The sequence below is a fragment of the Pipistrellus hanaki genome (assembly GCF_964339955.1).
Source record: "Pipistrellus hanaki genome assembly, chromosome: 4".
Classification (NCBI taxonomy): domain Eukaryota; kingdom Metazoa; phylum Chordata; class Mammalia; order Chiroptera; family Vespertilionidae; genus Pipistrellus; species Pipistrellus hanaki.
In genome coordinates this window covers 58549095-58568173 of record NC_140506.1, presented here as the reverse complement: position 1 = coordinate 58568173, position 19079 = coordinate 58549095, and the positions used below count along the sequence as shown (strand labels likewise).

Genomic DNA, 19079 nt, shown 5'->3' with positions numbered 1-19079 from the left:
AAAACTACTCTTTCTGATGCAAGAATATTTCCCTTTAAAAACGACTCTTTTTGATGTAATCTGCTTGGCAGAGTTTTCAATACACTTTCTAGACAGGCATTAATGATACAATGATGGATGAGGTGGCTTAATGGGGAGGCTACTAGTAAAAAATGCACCTCCCCCTTTAAAAATTATTCATAGGTAAAAATTAGGGACAACCTTTATTATTATTTTTGAAATATAATCTCTAGAGCAATGCTTCTCAAAGTGTGGATCCCAAATCAGCAGCATAAGCATCATCTGGGGACTTGTTAGGAATGCAAATTCCCAGGCCCCATTCCAGGTCAAAACTCTGGGGTTGGGGCTAGTGATCTGTGTCTTAACAAGTCTTCCAAGTGATTCTTCTGCATTGCCCTCGGTGTTTAAGTAATTCAATTGTTTACTTATTTTATTGTCAATGTTTTCATGGCATTCTTTCCTGTTTCAAATTACAGTTAACTTTCTGAAGTTTGGAAAATACAAAAAGTAAAAAAAAAAAAAAAAAAAAAAAAAAAGACGGAAGACATGGATTGTTTAAAGACATCTTCCTAAACAGAATATAGTGCTTTACACAGAATTCTGTATCTGGCGATGTGAAATGCATGTTTCAGCAATGGACGGGGGCCTGTTTTATGTGAAATCAAATTGCTTTTTTTCCAGGCTGAGAATTCCTATAGTCCTTCACAGATGGTCTACATATTTCCATAAAATTGTATCTACTCTCAGTTTGTTTGTCATTTGACTCATCTACATAGGCTTATTATGACAAAATGTCATCTTAACCAAAGAAAATATTTTTATAAAAAAAATCTCTGAAAAGAGATCAAAGGTTTTGACACAGGCTTTAAAGAGACTGTATTATGTTATGCACATGTTGGAAAACTGTATGATTTTTCTAGGGGTAGGGGCAGTGGGGTGTGTTTGAATATCTTGTCAATTTATTTCTCTGCATAGTCAGAAAAAGTCTTTCTCCAAAACTCTGTGGAAGATATATGTTTATATGTTCAACTTTTAAAGAAAGTGTCAAAGTGTTATCCAAAGTGGTCGTACCATTTTCATTCCCACCAGCAGTGTATGCAAACACAAACTTTCCCTCATTCTCACCAACACTTGGTATGGAGGTGCGGGAGCTTGGTATGGTGGCCATTCTACTAGATCTGCAGGTGTCTCTTATGGTGATTTTAATACGAATTTCCCTAATCACTAATGATGTTGAGCATCTTCTCCTGTGCTTATTTTCCATTTGTATATCTTCTAACCCAATTATTCCACTCTTTTTTTTTTTTAATTTCAAAAGAAGTAAAATGTTTATACAAAGACATGGATCCTTGTTATAGACTGAGCTGTGTCCCCGCCAAATTTATAGTTTGAATCTCTAGCCCCCAATGTGTCTGTATTTGGAGATGGGGCCTATAAGGAAATAATTAAGATTAAATGAAGTGATAAGGGTGGGATCTTGATACAAAAGGTTTAGTGTCTTTATAAGAAGAAACACCGCCTAACTGGCTTGGCTCAGTGAATAGAGCGTCGGCCTTCGGACTGAAAGGTCCCAGGTTTGATTCCAGTCAAGGACATGTACCTGGGTTGCGGGTACATTCCCAGTAGGAGATATGCAGGAGGCAGCTGTTTGATGTTTCTCTCTCATCGATGTTACTAATTCTCTATCCCTCTCCCTTCCTCTCTGTGAAGAAGAAGAATAAGAATCACAGAACTTGTGTTTCCCCCCACACTTCCCAACAAAGAAGCAGACACAGTGGGCTGGCATCCACCTATAAGCCAGGAAGAGAGGTTTCACCAGAAAGTGACTATGCTGGCATCTGATCTTGGACTTGCAGCATCCAAAATTGTGAGAAAATAAGTGTCTGTTGTTAAAGCCATCTAGCCTAAGGTGTTTTGTTATGGCAACTGAGCTTACTAGTACAATCCTCAGAGCAAGATTTGTAATACTTATAATATTTGTAATAGTGAAAAATTGGAAATTACTAGTACACAAATAAATGGGTAAACAATTGTTGTAGGTACATATAAATGAACTAGAGGCTCGGTGCATGAAATTCATGCAAGGGGCTGGGGGGTCCCCTCAGCCCAGCCTGCACCCTCTCCAATCAGGGACCCCTTGGGGGATGTCCGACTGCTGGTTTAGGCTGCAGTTGGACATCCCTCTCACAATCCTGGACTGCTGGCTCTTAATTGCTCACCTGCCTGCCTGCCTGCCTTCCTGTTCACCCCTAACTGCCCCCCCCCCTGCTGGCCTGGTCACCCCCAATTATCTCTCCGCTCCCCCCCATCAGCCTGGTTGCCCCCAGCTGCCTCCCCACCACCCTCCCCACCCCACCAGCCTGGTCGCCCCACACAGCCTGCTGCTCAGTCATTTGGTTGCCCTTCACTAACCCGCCTACCAGCCGGGTCACCCCGTGCAGCCTGTTCAGTTGTGATGGCCAGGTAGGCTTTTATATAGATAGATACTACTGAGCAATTCAAATGGATAAACGATTGATATCCACAACATGGATAAATCTCAAAATAATTATGCTGAGCAAAACAAACCAGACCCCCCCCCCCTCAAAAAAAAAAAAAAGTTGACAGCATGATTCCATTTGATAACATTCTAGTTAATACAGAAAATCGAGTGACAAAAAGCAGATTGGGGGTTATCTGGAAGGTGAGGTGTGGCGAGGAGCAGGAGGAAGTTTTCATAAGTTACAGAAGGAAATTTTATGGTTGAAGGATATATTCACCAGCTTAATTTTGGTGATGGTTTAATGAGTGTATACATAGATCAAAATGTGTCAAATTTTACTATAAATATATGCAATTTATTGTATATATCAATGGCTCATTAACATTGTTATTATTTTAGCCATGGAATCTTCCCATTATCTCTAGGAAACTCCAATTTTGTGTTAAATGGATTTTTCTTTTTCTTTTCTCTATCCCTGATAAAGAAATGGAAAAGAAAATGCCTCACTAAGAAAAGTTTGTCATCTGTACAGGGCTTCATGGCGTTGTACTCTTCATTGTGAGAAGCCTGGAACAGAACTGCAGCCTCACCCCCAAGCCCCAGCCTTTCCATCACCATTAAAGGTAAAACAAAACCCTCCAGAATCAGAGGACATAAAACACGTGGCAACAAGACCTAAAACTGGGAAATAAACGATTACACCTGGCCCTATCTTTTGCTTTTGCAAACTAAGGAAGCTCTACTGAATATTATAATAATGAATGAAAATCGGCTATGAAAATTTTCAATCCCTTTGGCAATTTGTGCCAGTATTATATTACAGAAAAGAAAAGCCCCCACAAGCAAAGATGCTAAACCCAGAATAAATAAGGTGTTAGCTCACGTCAGGCAAAACTTGGGCAATACAACCCGAAGTTGAACAGAGAAATTTGCTTAGAAACTCAAAACCTGCTTCCATTTCACAGAAAGCCTGGGAGATCAAATCGGTTTGATTCTCAGCTTTTCGTAAAGTTCATACCAAACATGGCAGATTTGCATCGCCCTCTGGGGGGTTGTGCTCTTCATGTTTAGATGGAGCTACTATAGCAGGGAAAAGGGCTTCCCACAGACGGATCTTTGTGGCAGATCACTATGGAAGGAAACTCCCTCCCAAGTCACAAATTGTTCATTTCCGTTCTACCGCGCTGCCGTTGCCAGCTTTAAAATTGTCATTAGTTTATGTGTAAGGTACTATTTTTAAGGCATTTTAAGCAATTTTATTTTTTGAGCTTTGGTTACCTAAGCTTGGAACTCAAAACTATGTCTGATGCCAAAGCTCTTGCACTTCCTAATACGAAATTACAGAGTTTTCTGGGAGGCCTGCCCTCAAAGCGGCTCCGTGTCCTCCCGCGCGTCTCCAGGAACCACGAGGACGCGCGTTAATGAACTCCACGCGGGTTCCCAGCGGGAGCGCACGGATTGCACCTGCTGGGAGGCTGCTCGGCCGGGCTGTCCGTGCACGAACCCGAGGACCCACCAGGGGTCACTGCAGCCTCAGCGCTGTCGTGCCCGCCAGTTCCGGACACGCCGTCCGCGCGGAGGGCGTGGGGCCAGGGCGCGGAGAGCCAGGGTCCGCGCAGGAATGCGCCCCCCCCCCCCCCGGAGCCCGCCTCCCCGTCTCCCCGGGAAACGGACGCTGCGCGAGGGGCCGAGGCTCCGGGCGGCCTCGTGGCTCCGGCGCCGGGCGCTGATCGCCTGGCGGACCTGTGGGCACCTCGCCATTCGCCTACCTCCGCTCCGCCCTCCGCCCCTCGCCGAGACCCCGCCCAGAAGGGGCGCCCCCGGCCGGCGGATCGGCCCTCGCTTGGCTCTTCCAGAGGTCCTTCTGCGGACGCCGGGGCGGACCCAGCCGTCCCTCGGCTGCTCCCGCCGGGGCAGCCGCACCTCGAGCGCCGGTGAGAACTTTCCCCGGAGCCGCCGGGGCCTGGCGCCCCAGGGCGCACCCCCGCCCGCCCGCCGCATTCCCAGCCCCGGGGCCCTGAGGCAAGTCCTTCCTCTGAAACTCCCGGGGAAGCTGCCCCCCGCCGCGGATCCGGGGATTCTCGAAGGGAGAGCTTGAACTTGGCCCTTCTACACGGTCCTCCGCGATGAGCTCGGGGCTCCCCGCCCTGAAGCCACCCTGCGCGACGGGCTGACCTCTACTCACCGCTGGTCTCGGTAGGAACCCGCTGCCCGTTCCGACCGCCTCCTGGCTCCTGGGTGCCCGCGGACCGGGAAGGGATGATCCTTGCAGTGTTGTTGCCGGGACGTCGTGGGTGCCCGTGACACAAAGGAACAGCCCAGCGCTCCCCGTCGGCGGACCGGACCGGACTGGGACCTGCGGGGTGGGGATCGGAGCTGGAAGGGCGCGCCCTCTGGGGGCTCCGCAGGCTGGGAGGAGAAGGAGGTCGATGCGCCCCGGCCGCGCTCCGGTGGTGCGCGGGCGGAGGGGTCTTTAGAGCTCCCAGGAGCATCCAAGTCTGGGGAGGGCCTCGAGCTCTCGTCCCTCCCGTACCTTACCGCCGGCCCCCCAATTGCCGGGAGACTTCTGCGTTCCCCAGGACTGCGGCGGGAGGGGGCGCGGCGTCCCGGCCTTCGGAGGAGCCGCAGCCGCAGGATGTGCCGGGGCGCGCCGCCGCCGCGCTCCGCACCCAGGTCCGCAGGCGCTGCCCCGGCTGCTCCCGGGCGCTGATCTCCGGGCTTTTCCGCCCTCTGAGCCCCCCGCCCCGGACCTCGCCGACAGCCGTTCCTGCTGCCCTGGCCCCGGCGCGGACAATGCATTAACGCCTCGGGCTTGATTGAGGGGAGGAGGGGGCGGCTGCGCGCTTGGGTCGCAGCTCTCTCGCCCGGCTGGACACCGCCGCCGCCGCCGACATGGGCTGCTTCTGCGCGGTGCCCGAGGAATTTTACTGCGAAGTTTTGCTCCTGGATGAGTCCAAGTTAACCCTCACCACCCAGCAGCAGGGCATCAAGGTAGGCACAGGAAGGGCGCGTGTTCGGGGGTTTGGCAGTCGGGGGGAGGTAGGGGGTCCCCCGCTTTGGGAGGGGTGCCGGGTCTCCGCGCGGTGGGAAGGAGCCCCAGCTGCCCCCCCTTCCCCCTCCCGCACCCCTGCGCGCAGGTAGAGGGCGGACGTGGCAGTTGTGGGTGAACTTAGAGTCCCCTCCTAAAGGAAAGTAAGTTTGATGTCTCAAAAGATAGCCCACGCACCAACTCTCAGCTGCAACCCACGGTCCTGCATCGGAGGCCAGGAACCTTCTCAACCCTGGCCTCCTCCAGAGCATCTCCGGGGTCCCCCCTCCCCTGCAGCTCCCAGGGAGTCGCAGCATTGAATGTATGGACTGCCTATGGCTCCATCTCCCTCTGCCTTTTCTTGATAGGATCCTTGGGGGAAGTAAAAAAGAGTTCATGCGCTGAAACACGTTTTCTTGGGCGGTTGTGATTGTGTTGCCTGGCCGCGTCGTTGGGCATGGCTACGTTGGGACAGAAAATCATTTCCCTTTCCGCAAGCCAGCTGGCTGGCTCCCCACATATAAGTCCACATTTTCTCAGGGCGACTCGGTCATAACGGCTTCTGTTTGTAGGTCGTTCAAGTGCAGTGAGTACTGTTAACCTAGGGAGCCCAAACAAAAAGCCTGGGAGATGGCAGAGATCCACTTCCTTCATTTTGCCGGGCTCTTATTGACAACCTGACGGAGGAGGCTTCTGCGCTCCCTCCTTTTGCCCTAGCAACGAGGGAGGAGGAGGACGTTACTACTAAGAGGTGGTGGGAATTGGGAGCGGGTTGTTTTGTTTTCTTTTCTCCTTCACTTTTAGGTGGCAGGCATTTTAGATAACTCAGCAGCCAGTCTGGTGGAGGGAAGCGGCTCCCTTAGAGCTGGGCGTCTGAGAAATCGGATTCAGGCTGGCAAGTGTCCTTTCCTAGTCTTGTCATCTCAGCAGGGAATCCTCATGGCGTTGGTCCTGGGCATTTCCTTATGCGATTCGGTTTTTACATAGCTTTATGTGCTTTCCAGTACTGCTCCTTGCTAGAAGCTTCAGCTGTGATATGACTATTCTTGGTGTACAGAATTCTCAATTCCCAGGTGTCACTCTTTTACAAGAAAAAGGGGCAAAAATGACCCCTGAAAGCCACAAGATAAAGTTAACCCTTTCCTTTAGAAGATTGTTTTGAATATGGTGTTCCCAGTTAATTATAATTAGCAAAAGTCAATAAAATACTTTGGGGGAGGGGGAGATATTCATTTTATATTATCAACTTTTCTTTATGTTCTGAAACGCCTCCTCTCCCCAAATGAAATCAGGAAAAGAACTTGCGTTGTAAGATTATGTGACATTCTTTGGTGTACTGTACAAATAGAATAGTCAGAAATGACAAGTCTATGTATTTTTAATAATACATAGATTCTCTTTGGCTTGGGGACAGAAACAATTGGAAAAAGATAACAAATGATCTGATGCTGAAACAACAAAGAAATCTTTCTGAAGTGCAAAGTCTAAAGTCATCTGGAGCGTGAGCTTTCTGTTTAATCATGAAAGCGTGCGTACCCCTGTCAGCTGTGGAGCATGTACATTATTCTGTCAAGAGAACAGTCAAGACTTGGGATCAAATAGAATAATTTTTTCAAAGAAACACTGGTCCATAATTACTTTTTATAACCTAATGGTGTTTACCTTGCTTTATAAATAGGTTAAAGATTGGTGAGTGATTCAAATGCAATAGCAACTTTATAATGCTGTAATGTTGGATAGATGCCATTTAAATAAACAATAATTTAAGCAGGTTTTTGTTGAAAGTAATCATTTTGCAACAGGCTTGGCCTCTTTTGGTGTCACAAAAGCATGCCACAATTATTTTGATGGCCATATGTGTAACACAGATGTCTGCTGAAGTTAACCACGTTATCTGTAACTACCATCCTATATAATAAAGAGCTACTATGCAAATGGTCATCATACCCTTGTACTCTCATGCCCTCACGCCAGGGGCAGGGGGACCTGTGGGGCTGGACAGGGGTGGGGCCAGCCAGTTCTGGGTCTCGCATGATTTCGAGGTGCACACTGGTGGGTGGGGACTTGACTCTGGGTCCCATGGCATGCCCCAGATTCTGACAAGAGGGAGATTTTCATATATATTTTGCTAATTTTCTTTTATCAATGACACTTCTATTATGGAGAAAGGGCAAATAACAATATTAAAATATTTCCTCTAATTAATTCCCTTTTAATTTGCACAAATTCCGTGCACCAGGCCACTAATGCTATCATAAAATGCATGTCTTAAGCACCTATCTACTTAGGTGTCATTCTTTTACAAGAAAAAGGGGCAAAATGACCAGCTTCCTGAATGTAGAAGGTATTCAAATATTGAATGGATATATGTATAGTTTGTATATTATTATCCTGTACATACCTGGCATTTTAAAACTCTTTAGTTCATAAGTGAAATAGTCAACAATTGCTTTAAAGTTAATAGTATAATAGTTGCTATTATAGTGGTCTCCTCCTACTATAGTACAATCGATAATTTTGATTATCACTAATTAAAGTCAAAGTGAAGCATACGTCAATTAGCCTATTTTCCCCCTAAAATTAATAGAAAAAATCTTTTTATTTTTCAAAAGTATCCTATATAATAAAAGCCTAATATGCTGTGTTTGACCATTCATTTGACTGGTCATTATGACATGCACTGACCACCAGGGGGCAGATATTCTGATCTGTAGGTTAGCTTGCTGCTGCGGTCTGGCTGATCAGGCCTGGGCTAGATGGGCTGGACATGCCCTGGAGCCCTCCCACGGTCCCTATGTGGTCCTGATCATGCACTAGTGGGGTCCCTTGGCCTGGCCTGCACCCTCTTTTAATCCAGGACCCCTTGGGGAATGTCGGAGAGCCAGTTTCGGCTGATCCCCGCAGGCCAGTGCACCGGGCCTCTAGTTTCCTAATAATTAATTTGAGATGACCCTCTGTCCATTCTATCTCAAATGAAATAAGATAGCTAATTTTGCATTAAAATTATATTCACAAACTTCATCCCTAATGGAAGGAGTTTTACTGATTCCTGATAGTTACTTAAGAATTTGTTTGTATTACTCTTATGATAATTTCTTATGAGTTAAAAAGGATTAATTTAAGTAGGAGTGTGAGAGAAGCTTTATAAAGCTTTTTTTTTTCATTGTGTACTATTTTGAAAAACACCCTTTGGACCTAAGTGTCAAATTACAAAGTTGGTTATGAAGTGATTTTCTGCAATTTAGATCAAAGATTTCATCAACTTTAGGAAAAAATTGTTGTTTGTCCCCATGGAAAGCAATTCAGTTTGAAGACAGTAGTTACATATCTTTATGTTAAGAATTTAAGTAGGAAGTGTTTTCTTTTTTTTAATTAAAAAATAATCAGCCCTTGCCCTAGGCAGTGTGGCTCAGTGGATAGATCATTGGTCTGTGGACCAAAGTGTCCCAGGTTAGATTCCAGTCAAGGGCAAGTATCCTGGTTGCAGGCTTCTCCCTGGCCCAGGCTATGGTTGGAGTTCATGGAGGAGGCAACCAATCAATGTGTTTCTCTCACATTGATGTTTTTCTCTGTCTTTCCCTCTTTCTTCTACTCTCCCTAAAAATCAATAGAAAAATATCCTCAGATGAGGATTAACAAAAAACAAAACAAAACAAAATATAATATAATCAGCCCATTCTGCATGGCTCAGTGGTGGAGAGTTGACCTAATAACCAGGAGGTCATGGTTTGATTCTGGTCAAAGACATGCCCAGGTTGTGGGCTCCATCCCCAGTAAGGAGCATGCAGGAGGCAGCCAATCAATGATTCTCATCATTGATGTTTCTATTTCTCCCTTCCTCTCTTCCAATAAAAAAAATATTTTTAAACAAATCAAATTTCTAATTATAAAAAACAGTTACGGGATGTAAAGTGCAGCATAGGGAATACAGTCAATACTACTATAATAATTGTACTAGTATATGGTGTCAGATGGGTACTAGACTTAATTGGGGCACTTACTTCGTTATATAAATGTCTAATCACTATGTTGTACCCCTGAGGTTAATAAAATATTCTGTGTCAACTGTAATTGAAAAATTTTAAAATCAGAAAAATAAAACATATCTTTGCATTTAGACCAATGTTATGTAGAAACCTGCCTTCTTAACTTGCATTAGAGGTAATCTCACCTTGAAAACAGGAAGTCTTTTTCATGCAACTTGTAGTTTGAGTCCTATCCAAGATTTAAAACCCAGGTTTATATAAACTGGAAGTTATGGTTGTGCGTTGAGCCCCACAATAGCTTTTAGCTGTTTGTTCTCTGCTGCCATCTCTGTTGTTTACTCAACTTAGGAATTTCTGCTATGGTTGGTCTCTTGGTTTTTAGAGTAATGTTTGTTTAGGGTAGGGGTGTCGAACTCAATCAGAGAAGGGGCCAAAATCTAAAATCCAGCCTAAATCGCGGGCCGAATGGTTTACTGAACAGTCATAAACTGACAATGTCATAAACTGACAGCGGAGTGCAGTGATGACAGTGCGGTGCGGGCCACATTGCAAGGCCTGGCGGGCTGGATTTGGCCCGCGGGCCTTGTGTTTGACACATGTGGTTTAGGGAAACTTTTGTTGTGTTCTTCATTGTCCTGGTGGAGGTAGAGAGCTTCCTGTTCTCTTTAGAAGCAAAACTTTTTGTGGCTCAGACTACCTTTATAGATTGCCATTTGATTAGCAAAGATTTTCAGGGGCAGGGGAAATCACAAGGTTTGATTATAAATTTAGTTTTGAAAATTGCTGGTGCAAATATGACCTAGATTGGTATTTTCATTTCAGTAAAATTTTAGTCCTCTGAGTGGTAATATAGCAACTATTGAAATGCTCATTTTCATCTCAGACTATTTGACTAAATGAAACCAATATAATAGCAAGATAGAAATTTCCTTTAACTTTTTAAAGACTTTATTGAGATACTAGAGGCTTGCTGCATGAAATTTGTGCACGGGTAGGGTCCCTAGGCTTAGCCAGTGATTAGGGCCGATCTGTGGGGTGACTGGTGGGGCAATTGGGGTACCCCATTGGCACTGCCTTTGGCCAACCTGCCACCGCCTCCTCGCCAGCCCCGCCCCCACCACTGCCACTGGTTGCCTCCCTCTGCAGGGCGACTAGGGGGGGTGATCAGGGAGCCCCTGCTGGCCTGGAGTGTAGACATGTACCTTATAATATGTCAGTGAAAACAATATATGTCAGTGTCTTTAATTTGCTTAATCTAATATTAGGAGCAATATGATGTGATTAAAAGCATGGGCTCTGGAATCAGACCAGCTGGGTTTAAATTTTCACCCCTCCAATTACTTACTAGCTGTGGGACTTTAAGAAAGACATTTATCTTCTCCGAATCTCAGTCTCTCCAACTGTAAAATGATGCTTTCTTCATCCCTTCCTCCTCCTTCTTTTAGTGACTCGTTTCTTCTACAGATAAAGTTTAAACTTCATGGTTTATGTTAGCACCCTACCTGATGTAGCTTTGCCTACCCAAATGACCTTCACATGTGGCACTGCCTGGTCTCCCAAACATATCAGACTCTCCCATGCTTTTATGCATGGGGTTCCCACTGAGTGGGGTACCCTTTTGCCTTTCCCTAAGCACACACTCTTCTGAACTCATCCTTTTGACACTTCAATCATGTGTCCCATCTGCTAGAAAGCCTTCAACACTACCTGACCAGGCAGAGTTAAGCGCTTGTCAGTGCTTCACGCACATCCTGTTACAGCACTTATCACACTGCAGGCATTATATCTGTGCACATCTGTCTCCTCCAGCAGCCTGCGAGCCCCTACCTGGGATCCGCAGCAACCAGAGTGCATGCCTCATGTGATAGCAGCTTCTTAGCTATCATTTGAACAGAGGAATGATTGGAGTGTAGCAGTTGGAAAAGGCCATATTGAAAATCTTCTGTATAATGAGGATCATTACATTTTTACTAGAAAAGATCCCAGAACTACGTGAATCTCACTGTGAAAAAAATCTGATGCCAAGATACTCTAGTTTTTATATTGATATTGGGTAGAAAATGAAATGGTGCCATGGATGGTGCATGTAACACATGGAAACGCTGACGAGCAGCTGTTTCAAAAAACACGAGGCACACCGTTTTTGTATTGTGGAGGTAGCTACGAGTCTTTCTTTTTCTCTCCTTTTGGAAAATATAACTTGCCCCTTACAACTTGAGAGTCTTTTGGAAGAAGGGCCTATTTCAAGAATGGAGAACAGATTCTTATACTTCAGTTGCTTTTCTTCCTTGTCTCCTACTCTATGAACCGTCTGCGAAAGCGTCTGTTGGTTTTGCAGTGTGGGTTTACACAACCAGGGACCCTTGGTGTAATTTTTAATTTTGCTGTATCACCCATTTTATTCTTGAAGCTCCATAAACCTCTTTTGACACTGCTCTAAGGCTTAATAAAAAAACAACAACAAAAAAAACAACACACCAGTGTCAATAAATTAAATATTGGTTTTTTATGACAAATGATAAGTTTTTCATTCTGATACACAGTGTATTTTTCTGCAGGCCTCCTATAAACGTGGCAGGTCAGATATAAGATTTGCCATGGCCCCTCTAGCGTCTCTGAGATTGATTGCTTTGGCCAAGCTTTGTCTCCAATATTTTAGCCACAAGTAAAGCCCTTAAGTAAGACTCCGGGTCAGCCTGCCTTGGGTTGTAATGAGTACACCTGCTATTTGCTTCTGCCTCATCAGGTTTCTTCTAATGCTCCAAATTAAGATTGACTAGGTATCTATGATTACTTGTGTAGGAAGGGACTAGGTGTTTTTAGATCAGGAGACGCTAGTTTAGCTTGTGACTCAAAAAGCCTGTAACTACAGTTCAGAGAGTCTGTATCATCTTCAAAAATGGGGATTGCATTTCTGTGCCCTCTCAGCCATGTGTGTATTTCCTGTTTTGTTTTGTTTTTTAAAGTGGAACAGCCACTCTTCTTTAATGCTGCCTATTGTTAATAATCAATTTCTCTGTAACTGAGCACTCTTGCCAAGGAATTTCTAATAATCACTGAAGACATGAAAGGGCCTGGCAGGGCTTGCAAACGCATGAGCAGTTTGTTTTTAAGGAGGTTGACATGCCTAAAGGGAGGAAGAACAAGAGAGATGGTGGCAGGCGAGGAAAACCGAGAGGTGCTGAGTGCTAGCCCCCACGGAGACAACCAAAAGGTCGGTTGGTAGGGCAGGAATCAGCGAACCGAGACCGAAGAGGAAACCACATGCAAAAGGAGATTGTTGAGAAACAACGTGTACAGGAGAAAGCACAGTCGTAATGCCATGCACAAAATTCCCAGGAGTTGGTGAGAAAGGGCCTTGTTTAGCATACAGTTTTCCATATGGTGTGATAGGAGAGAGGGTCAGGTGGGTTCCTGAGCCAGCCCACTGAGACCATATGAGTGTTTAAACCATCCAGGTCCCATCTTGCCCTCCAGTTAGAGCTGTGTTTGAGAAGCAGGTGGGAGCCTCTGCTGCCTTAATTGTCACTTGTCAAAACTGGTTTTTCTCTATCATCCTCACTGCTCCCACTTCAGCCCAGGCCCTCACACTTCACTCCTAAACCAGCCTCCGAACCGGGGTGCTGTGTGATCACGTCCAGTCTCTCCTGTCCCGCTACCCCGGTCCTGCGTTTAAATCATCTGCCATGCAGTCATTGTGATTAGTCCAATGACTCCTCTTGGAACTAGCTCCCCTTTCTTCACTTATTAATCGAGGAGCATGATACCTGCCTCATAGGATGATCGTAAGAATTTGATAAAAGAATTTAGGCACATAGGATAAAAGGTGCCCAATAAAAAGTAGCTATTATTATGCATGGTCTATTATTTGCTAATAAATTTGTCCTAAATTCAAGTTTTGGGGTGTCTGATCTCTCACCCCTGCCCAGGTAGAGGCTGGCTCTCTGAGGGGCATGAGTGGCTGTTAGAAATGATGGAGCATGGTGGCTTGATATTCATAGTGACATGCACTCCTGTGTTGTTTTTTTTCTGAGAGTTTTATGGTGCTTGCTCTCACATTTAGGTCTATGGCCCATTTGACATTCTTTTCCATGTGGATAGCCAGTTGTCTCAGCTCATTTGTTGAAAGGACCATTTTCTCCCCATTGTATTGTCTTGATACCCTTATTAAAAGCCAGTTGACAATAAAGTTCATTTCTGGTCTTTCAGTTCTACTCCATGCCTATCTTTATGCCTCTTGTTTATGTTTACTAGTTCCTTAGTACTGGGTATGTGTGTGTGATTCAGCAGAGAAAGCGCTCCCAGTTAAAACAGGTTTAACATTTAGTATTTTGAGAAACTTAAATATATTGATAGCAGGCTAATTTTTAAGTTGATAATTTTGTATGGCCCGGGAATGATGTTATAAATATCCAAATGGTCCTTGCCAGCAACCATTGTCTGTTTTACCCACTGCTCAATCCTTAAGAACCAGTGCCAGGCATACGGTGGTGCTCAGTGAATTTTAGATATGCTGCTGTTATTGCTTTGGTAGCTTGAAACCTTGAATATTTGGATTTTAAAAAACTTTTCTATATAAGCTTTGAGTGTTGCTAATTACATTGTGGAAATGATTTGCCTTTGGTTCTTGTAGACTCTTTCAGTAAATTTCTTGGTGGAGGACTAGAAAAAGTATATTTGTATATGTTTTATGAATAACAGTTTGGATAGGTGAAGGTGTAGCACAGGGGTGGGAACATCTGGCCCAAGGACCATAGAAGGCCCATAAAATCACTTGGTCTGGCTCTGCCAAAGCACTAGGGGTGAGTTAATTAAATGTTTGACCAAACAGCAGGCTAATTTTTAAGTTGATAAATTTTGTATGGCCTGAGAATGATGTTATAAATATTCAAATGGTTCTTGACAGAAAAAAGATTCCCCACCCAGGTAGCATGTTAGAAATCTGCTACCTTGAAGCATTGAGAAATTGCTAGAGATTTCCCTATAGAGTGTTTTCCTTGTAGGAAAATAATTTAGTTCTAAGCACATACACCCTCCCCCACCCTTCGTGACTTCCTTTCAACCATGAACTTCCAGGATTTCCAAAGCCTACGTGACAATGACGGCTTTATGGGATTGGACTAACATTCCCTATGACTGAGGGAAGTTGTAGCAATTCTTAGTGGTCCTGAAGCTGATATAATAGAAGCTTTACAGCTTTGTCTGCATTGTACATTCTAAACGTCTGTGGTATTCATTTAAACACCTGAAAACGCCGCTCGATGTTCAGGCTACAGGCAGTACATTTCCCCTCTGTGAAGAAAATCCCATTAGTGCCATAGCATTACAAAATCTTCCACACAAACTAGTGTCTACTTGCCATGGCTTTTTCTTGCCAGCCACTCATTTTTTTGCCTGATAGTTCAGTTGTCTGATTCTCTGCACCAGACCCATGCATGGTCACATGGCCTTTAGTCATTTCAGTCCCATGATGCTGCCTGAGAATGCATCAGACACAGGGGGAGAAGGTGGAAGAGAAGACATAAATTACAACCAATTGGATTTCACTTGTAACAGAAAGTTCGACCTGGCATCGGAATCGTCTAATTCTCCCATTCTCCTGATGAGGGAACGGGGACCCAGTGAGAGGCAGTGGTGGGCCAGAGCCCAGCACGTGATTCTAGAATAGAACCCTGGCTCTTGGTTTCCCACCCGATCATTTTCTCAGTGCTTACCCACCTTCAGTTTCTTTGCAGCATGCCAGGGAGGAAGGCTGAGAGCTGATTAGAGAGGGAGAGGTCAGAATTTGTTGAAAATCATTTAGGTTTACTGCTAATCCCATCTCCTCCCAGGCTCCCAACCTCTTCCTGTTCCCTCCCAACTGCTCCTCTTAAATCAAGTCTTTATAGGCCTATGACCTGACCCGATCTGATTATTTTCTGCAGTCTTGGCATTTGTATTTGTAGAATTCTTTCTAGGTAGATTATATGAAGGAGAGTTCCTTTTGGGTCAGGGAATCTTTTTACTTATTTACTTATTTTCCTCTAATTTAGAAAAGAGTTGGCCTATGTGGAACTTCTTTTCAGAACAATGTTTATCGCATTGCATTTTAATTTTTTGAAAATGCGTATTGATATAGCTTCAGAGCTTATATCACTCGGTTTTTCCATGGTCTTTATTTTGTAAAGTCCATATCTGAATTCTTACAACTCCATCCTAAATCTCTCTCCAGGAAAGAAAATTAAAAACTGATTAGTGACCCTTTTTATTGCTCTGGGGAGGGTGCGAAAAAAGAAAGCAGAAAGGCAAAATTGCTCTTTCCTTGAAAGGATTCAGACGGGGCCAGTCATCAGGAGGCCAATAGATCTTTTCCTCTGATACTGATTATTTCGTGCTTCTGCTACTGTTTACACAGGCACTGGAAGATGTGCAAAACTTCCAGAATTCCTCAGAGAGCCAGCTTCTTTTTCTTTCAGATGCACTCTGTGTTTACATCATGTTCTAGGGCAATTATTTGATAATAAATAGGTTTTGCGTGTGAGGGTTTAATGGGGCTCTAGGCCAGGGCAATGTATCTGTAATTGGAGGTATGGATTTGTGAACTCAATTCTACAATAATTTATTCAGAGCTTGTTGTGTTGTGGGAATATCCAAGTTCCTGTGGGGGTGATGAAAAAGAGGGGAAATTTCTTATTTGTAAGAAGTTTAATTTTTAAGTGGAAAGGTTAGTTATAAAACAGAGTACAATACAAGACAATTTATATCAAGTATTTGGTTTTATTGTGGAAATCCTGAGAGCTACAAAAATTCTGAAAAGAAATCCTTAATTAGGAAACGTGTTTTAGGAAAACCGAACACAGGTTCTCAGTCCCTTATCTGAAACTCCTGGGGCCAGGTGTGTTCTAAGATTCAGAATTTTTCAGATTCCAGCAAGGTGATGTGGTATATATACCACTCATTACACAGTATCTCTGGCCAGGACTCGGGTTGGTACTTCCTAAAACAAGCATATTAGTATTCATGCAGCTCATCAACTGTATATCCACAATACGTGGGGGTAAATAGAGACTCTTAACTAGCCTCACCATCCCCAGATGACCTGGGCATAGCTTAAGTGAAACCTCCTTAGAGACCTGAACCAGAATCCTCCAGTTAAGCCGCTCCTGGATCCCAGACGCACAGGACCTGGTTTGTTCCTTTAAGCTGCTAAGTTTGGATATAACCTGCCACATAACCATAGATAACTAATACTGGGACAAAATCTGTTATAACCTGGCATAAGGCTACTAAGAGACTCTATTTATCCCCACTTATTGCGGATATACAGTTGATGAGCTGCATGAATATTAATGTGTAGTCCTGGCCAGAGATACCGTGCAATGAATGGTATATATGCCACATCACCTTGCTGAAATCTGCTTTTAAAAAAAATTATGTCAGCCTTTATTTACAGCTCTTCAAAAATTTAGAGGTCATAGCTGAGAATAAATCCCTTTTCATTTCTGGTGGTATGGTTGTAGCTTGCCTGTTCAAGCATAAAAAGCTAAGTTCAATCTAGATAATCTTGGTCACTTGATGAAGATATATTTTTTTTAAAAGGAAGCTTAGATTTGAGGAACTGGGAGAATTTACTCATTAAAATTCCGTGTAGGAGTAAATTATGAGTAAAACAAATGAAGATTTGCAAATTTTCTGTTAATTTTAGTGATGAAGACACTGAGTTTATTGTGATGTAGTCTTTGTAAGAATCAGAAGAGCCTTGTTTTGAGTCTCAAGAGATCTTTAATAAATCATTATCTCCTAGCTGCTTTGTCCCACAAACCCTGAAGAACTTTCCCTTAGACTGCCTTGAAGCCATTGCCTCACCCGGGAGAGCAGGCTGTGACGGTGCCATGGAAACATCAGTATTGACACAGGCATGATGGGGACTCCCAAAGAGCACGGCTGTAAAGGAAACCAGACCCCAGGCTGACAGCCCATCAGGCTCCTCAGGTCACACATTTCCTTTGTGAGTGATGTGAAGAAACTTGGGCTTCTTGTTTGTTTTCAGGTTAAAAAATTCTTGAGTTTTCCTTCTACTTGAAAATGCTACACTGTGAGTGTGAGTGTGAATGTGTGTGTGTGTGTGTGTGTGTGTGTGTGTGTGAGAGAGAGAGAGAGAGAGTGTGTGTGGTGAGTGTGTGTGTGTGTGTGTGTATGTGTGTGTGGTGAGTATGTGTGTGTGTGTAGGAGAAAGCTAAGTGACCTAACATTTAAATGTCATTTTCACATTTGGGATCAGTTGTGTGGTGAGTTGTGTTTCAGAGTAAATACTACATGACTGACTGCTCTCCAGGAAACCATGATCTCCCTTTTAAATACTGTTTTTACAATAAAAGATGAGTATTTTTGTCCCGAAACAACATTTTCTTAATATGTTAAAATAGGGGCAACTGAGAACAGGTCTGTATATTTAACAAGATATACTGGTGCCTTGCTTTACTTAAGGCATTATTTTATTGAAAAGTTTCATTGTAAGTGGATTTGTGTTTTGCAGTGCTTCCCATCTAGGGTCATTGAAAAGTTGAAAACAACACGGGGAGGTGGGGATGTTTTTTACCCCCAGGGGGAGAGAGGGTGGTGATTTTTGTGTTAAATCACTCACAGTTTGCTGGGTCTTCCCTGCACTTTTTCACTTGCTGCTGTCACTGCTGTATTGACCAAAGCCATATTCCCAACAAAGACCGCTGTGATTTTCAGCACAAAGCAGAAGACAGGCACACCTCTGTTTTGGTTTTACCAGTGTGTTATCACCTTTGTTCTCAAATGGGTAGATAATCTTGTGTTTTCTGCTTGATGTTAGGGTGGCGAAGTGACAAAAAAAATGCACCATTTAAAAAAAATATATATATTTTATTGATTTTTTACAGAGAGGAAGGGAGAGAGATAGAGAGCCAGAAACGTCAATGAGAGAGAAACATCGACCAGCCGCCTCCTGCACACCCTCCCACCGGGGATGTGCCCGCAACCAATGTACATGCCCCTGACCGGAATCGAACCTGGGACCTTTCAGTCCAAAGACCGACGCTCTACCACTGAGCCAAACCGGTTTCGGCAAAATGCACCATTTCTTCCCACGTTTAATAAATTCTCCTTTTCTGAGTGGAATCCATGGCTTATTAGACATGCCAAGCTGTTAGTTTTCTAAGCATGTTCAACCAAAAGTGATGAGCAGAAATGGCTTAAATTGACTGGGGTATTTTGTGTCTCACTGGGTACATTTGTCAAAGAGTTAGGCTCTCATTTGGCTAATCTTTTCTCTAAGGAAGAAGATTCATTAACACTGCTTGTTTCTTGTTTTAGATTTTGTTAGATTCCTATTGCAGGCTGAGAAAAGGAGTAGAGTCAGTAAGAACCCAAATATGTAGAAACACCTGTGTTTTTTATACTCATAGATTTTACTCTTCCCCATAAATGACAACTTTTGGGGTGAGAATAAAGAACATGCAGTCCTCATGTATATTTGCTATTGTTTGATTCTGGTGGTGTCAGTGTATGCAGGAGCAACATTAACAAATTCTTCAAAATTAACCAGTCAACCTTGACTGAAAAATAGTTTCCTTCT

The 19079-nt window shown here is 44.0% G+C and overlaps 2 protein-coding genes across 2 annotated transcripts in view; one reads left to right on the top strand and one right to left on the bottom strand.

Moving 5' to 3' along the window:
• Positions 1–5439, bottom strand: part of LOC311622101 (uncharacterized protein) — a 138349-nt gene extending 132910 nt beyond the window's left edge. Inside the window, exon 1 of the mRNA XM_084882864.1 lies at positions 4668–5439. Within this exon, the coding sequence (XP_084738990.1) occupies positions 4668–5281 (614 nt within the window). The 5' untranslated portion in view covers positions 5282–5439. The remainder of the gene's footprint in view (positions 1–4667) is intronic.
• Positions 5357–19079, top strand: part of EPB41L4A (erythrocyte membrane protein band 4.1 like 4A) — a 194215-nt gene continuing 180492 nt past the window's right edge. The window contains exon 1 of the mRNA XM_084882830.1: positions 5357–5473. Within this exon, the coding sequence (XP_084738956.1) occupies positions 5375–5473 (99 nt within the window). The 5' untranslated portion in view covers positions 5357–5374. The remainder of the gene's footprint in view (positions 5474–19079) is intronic.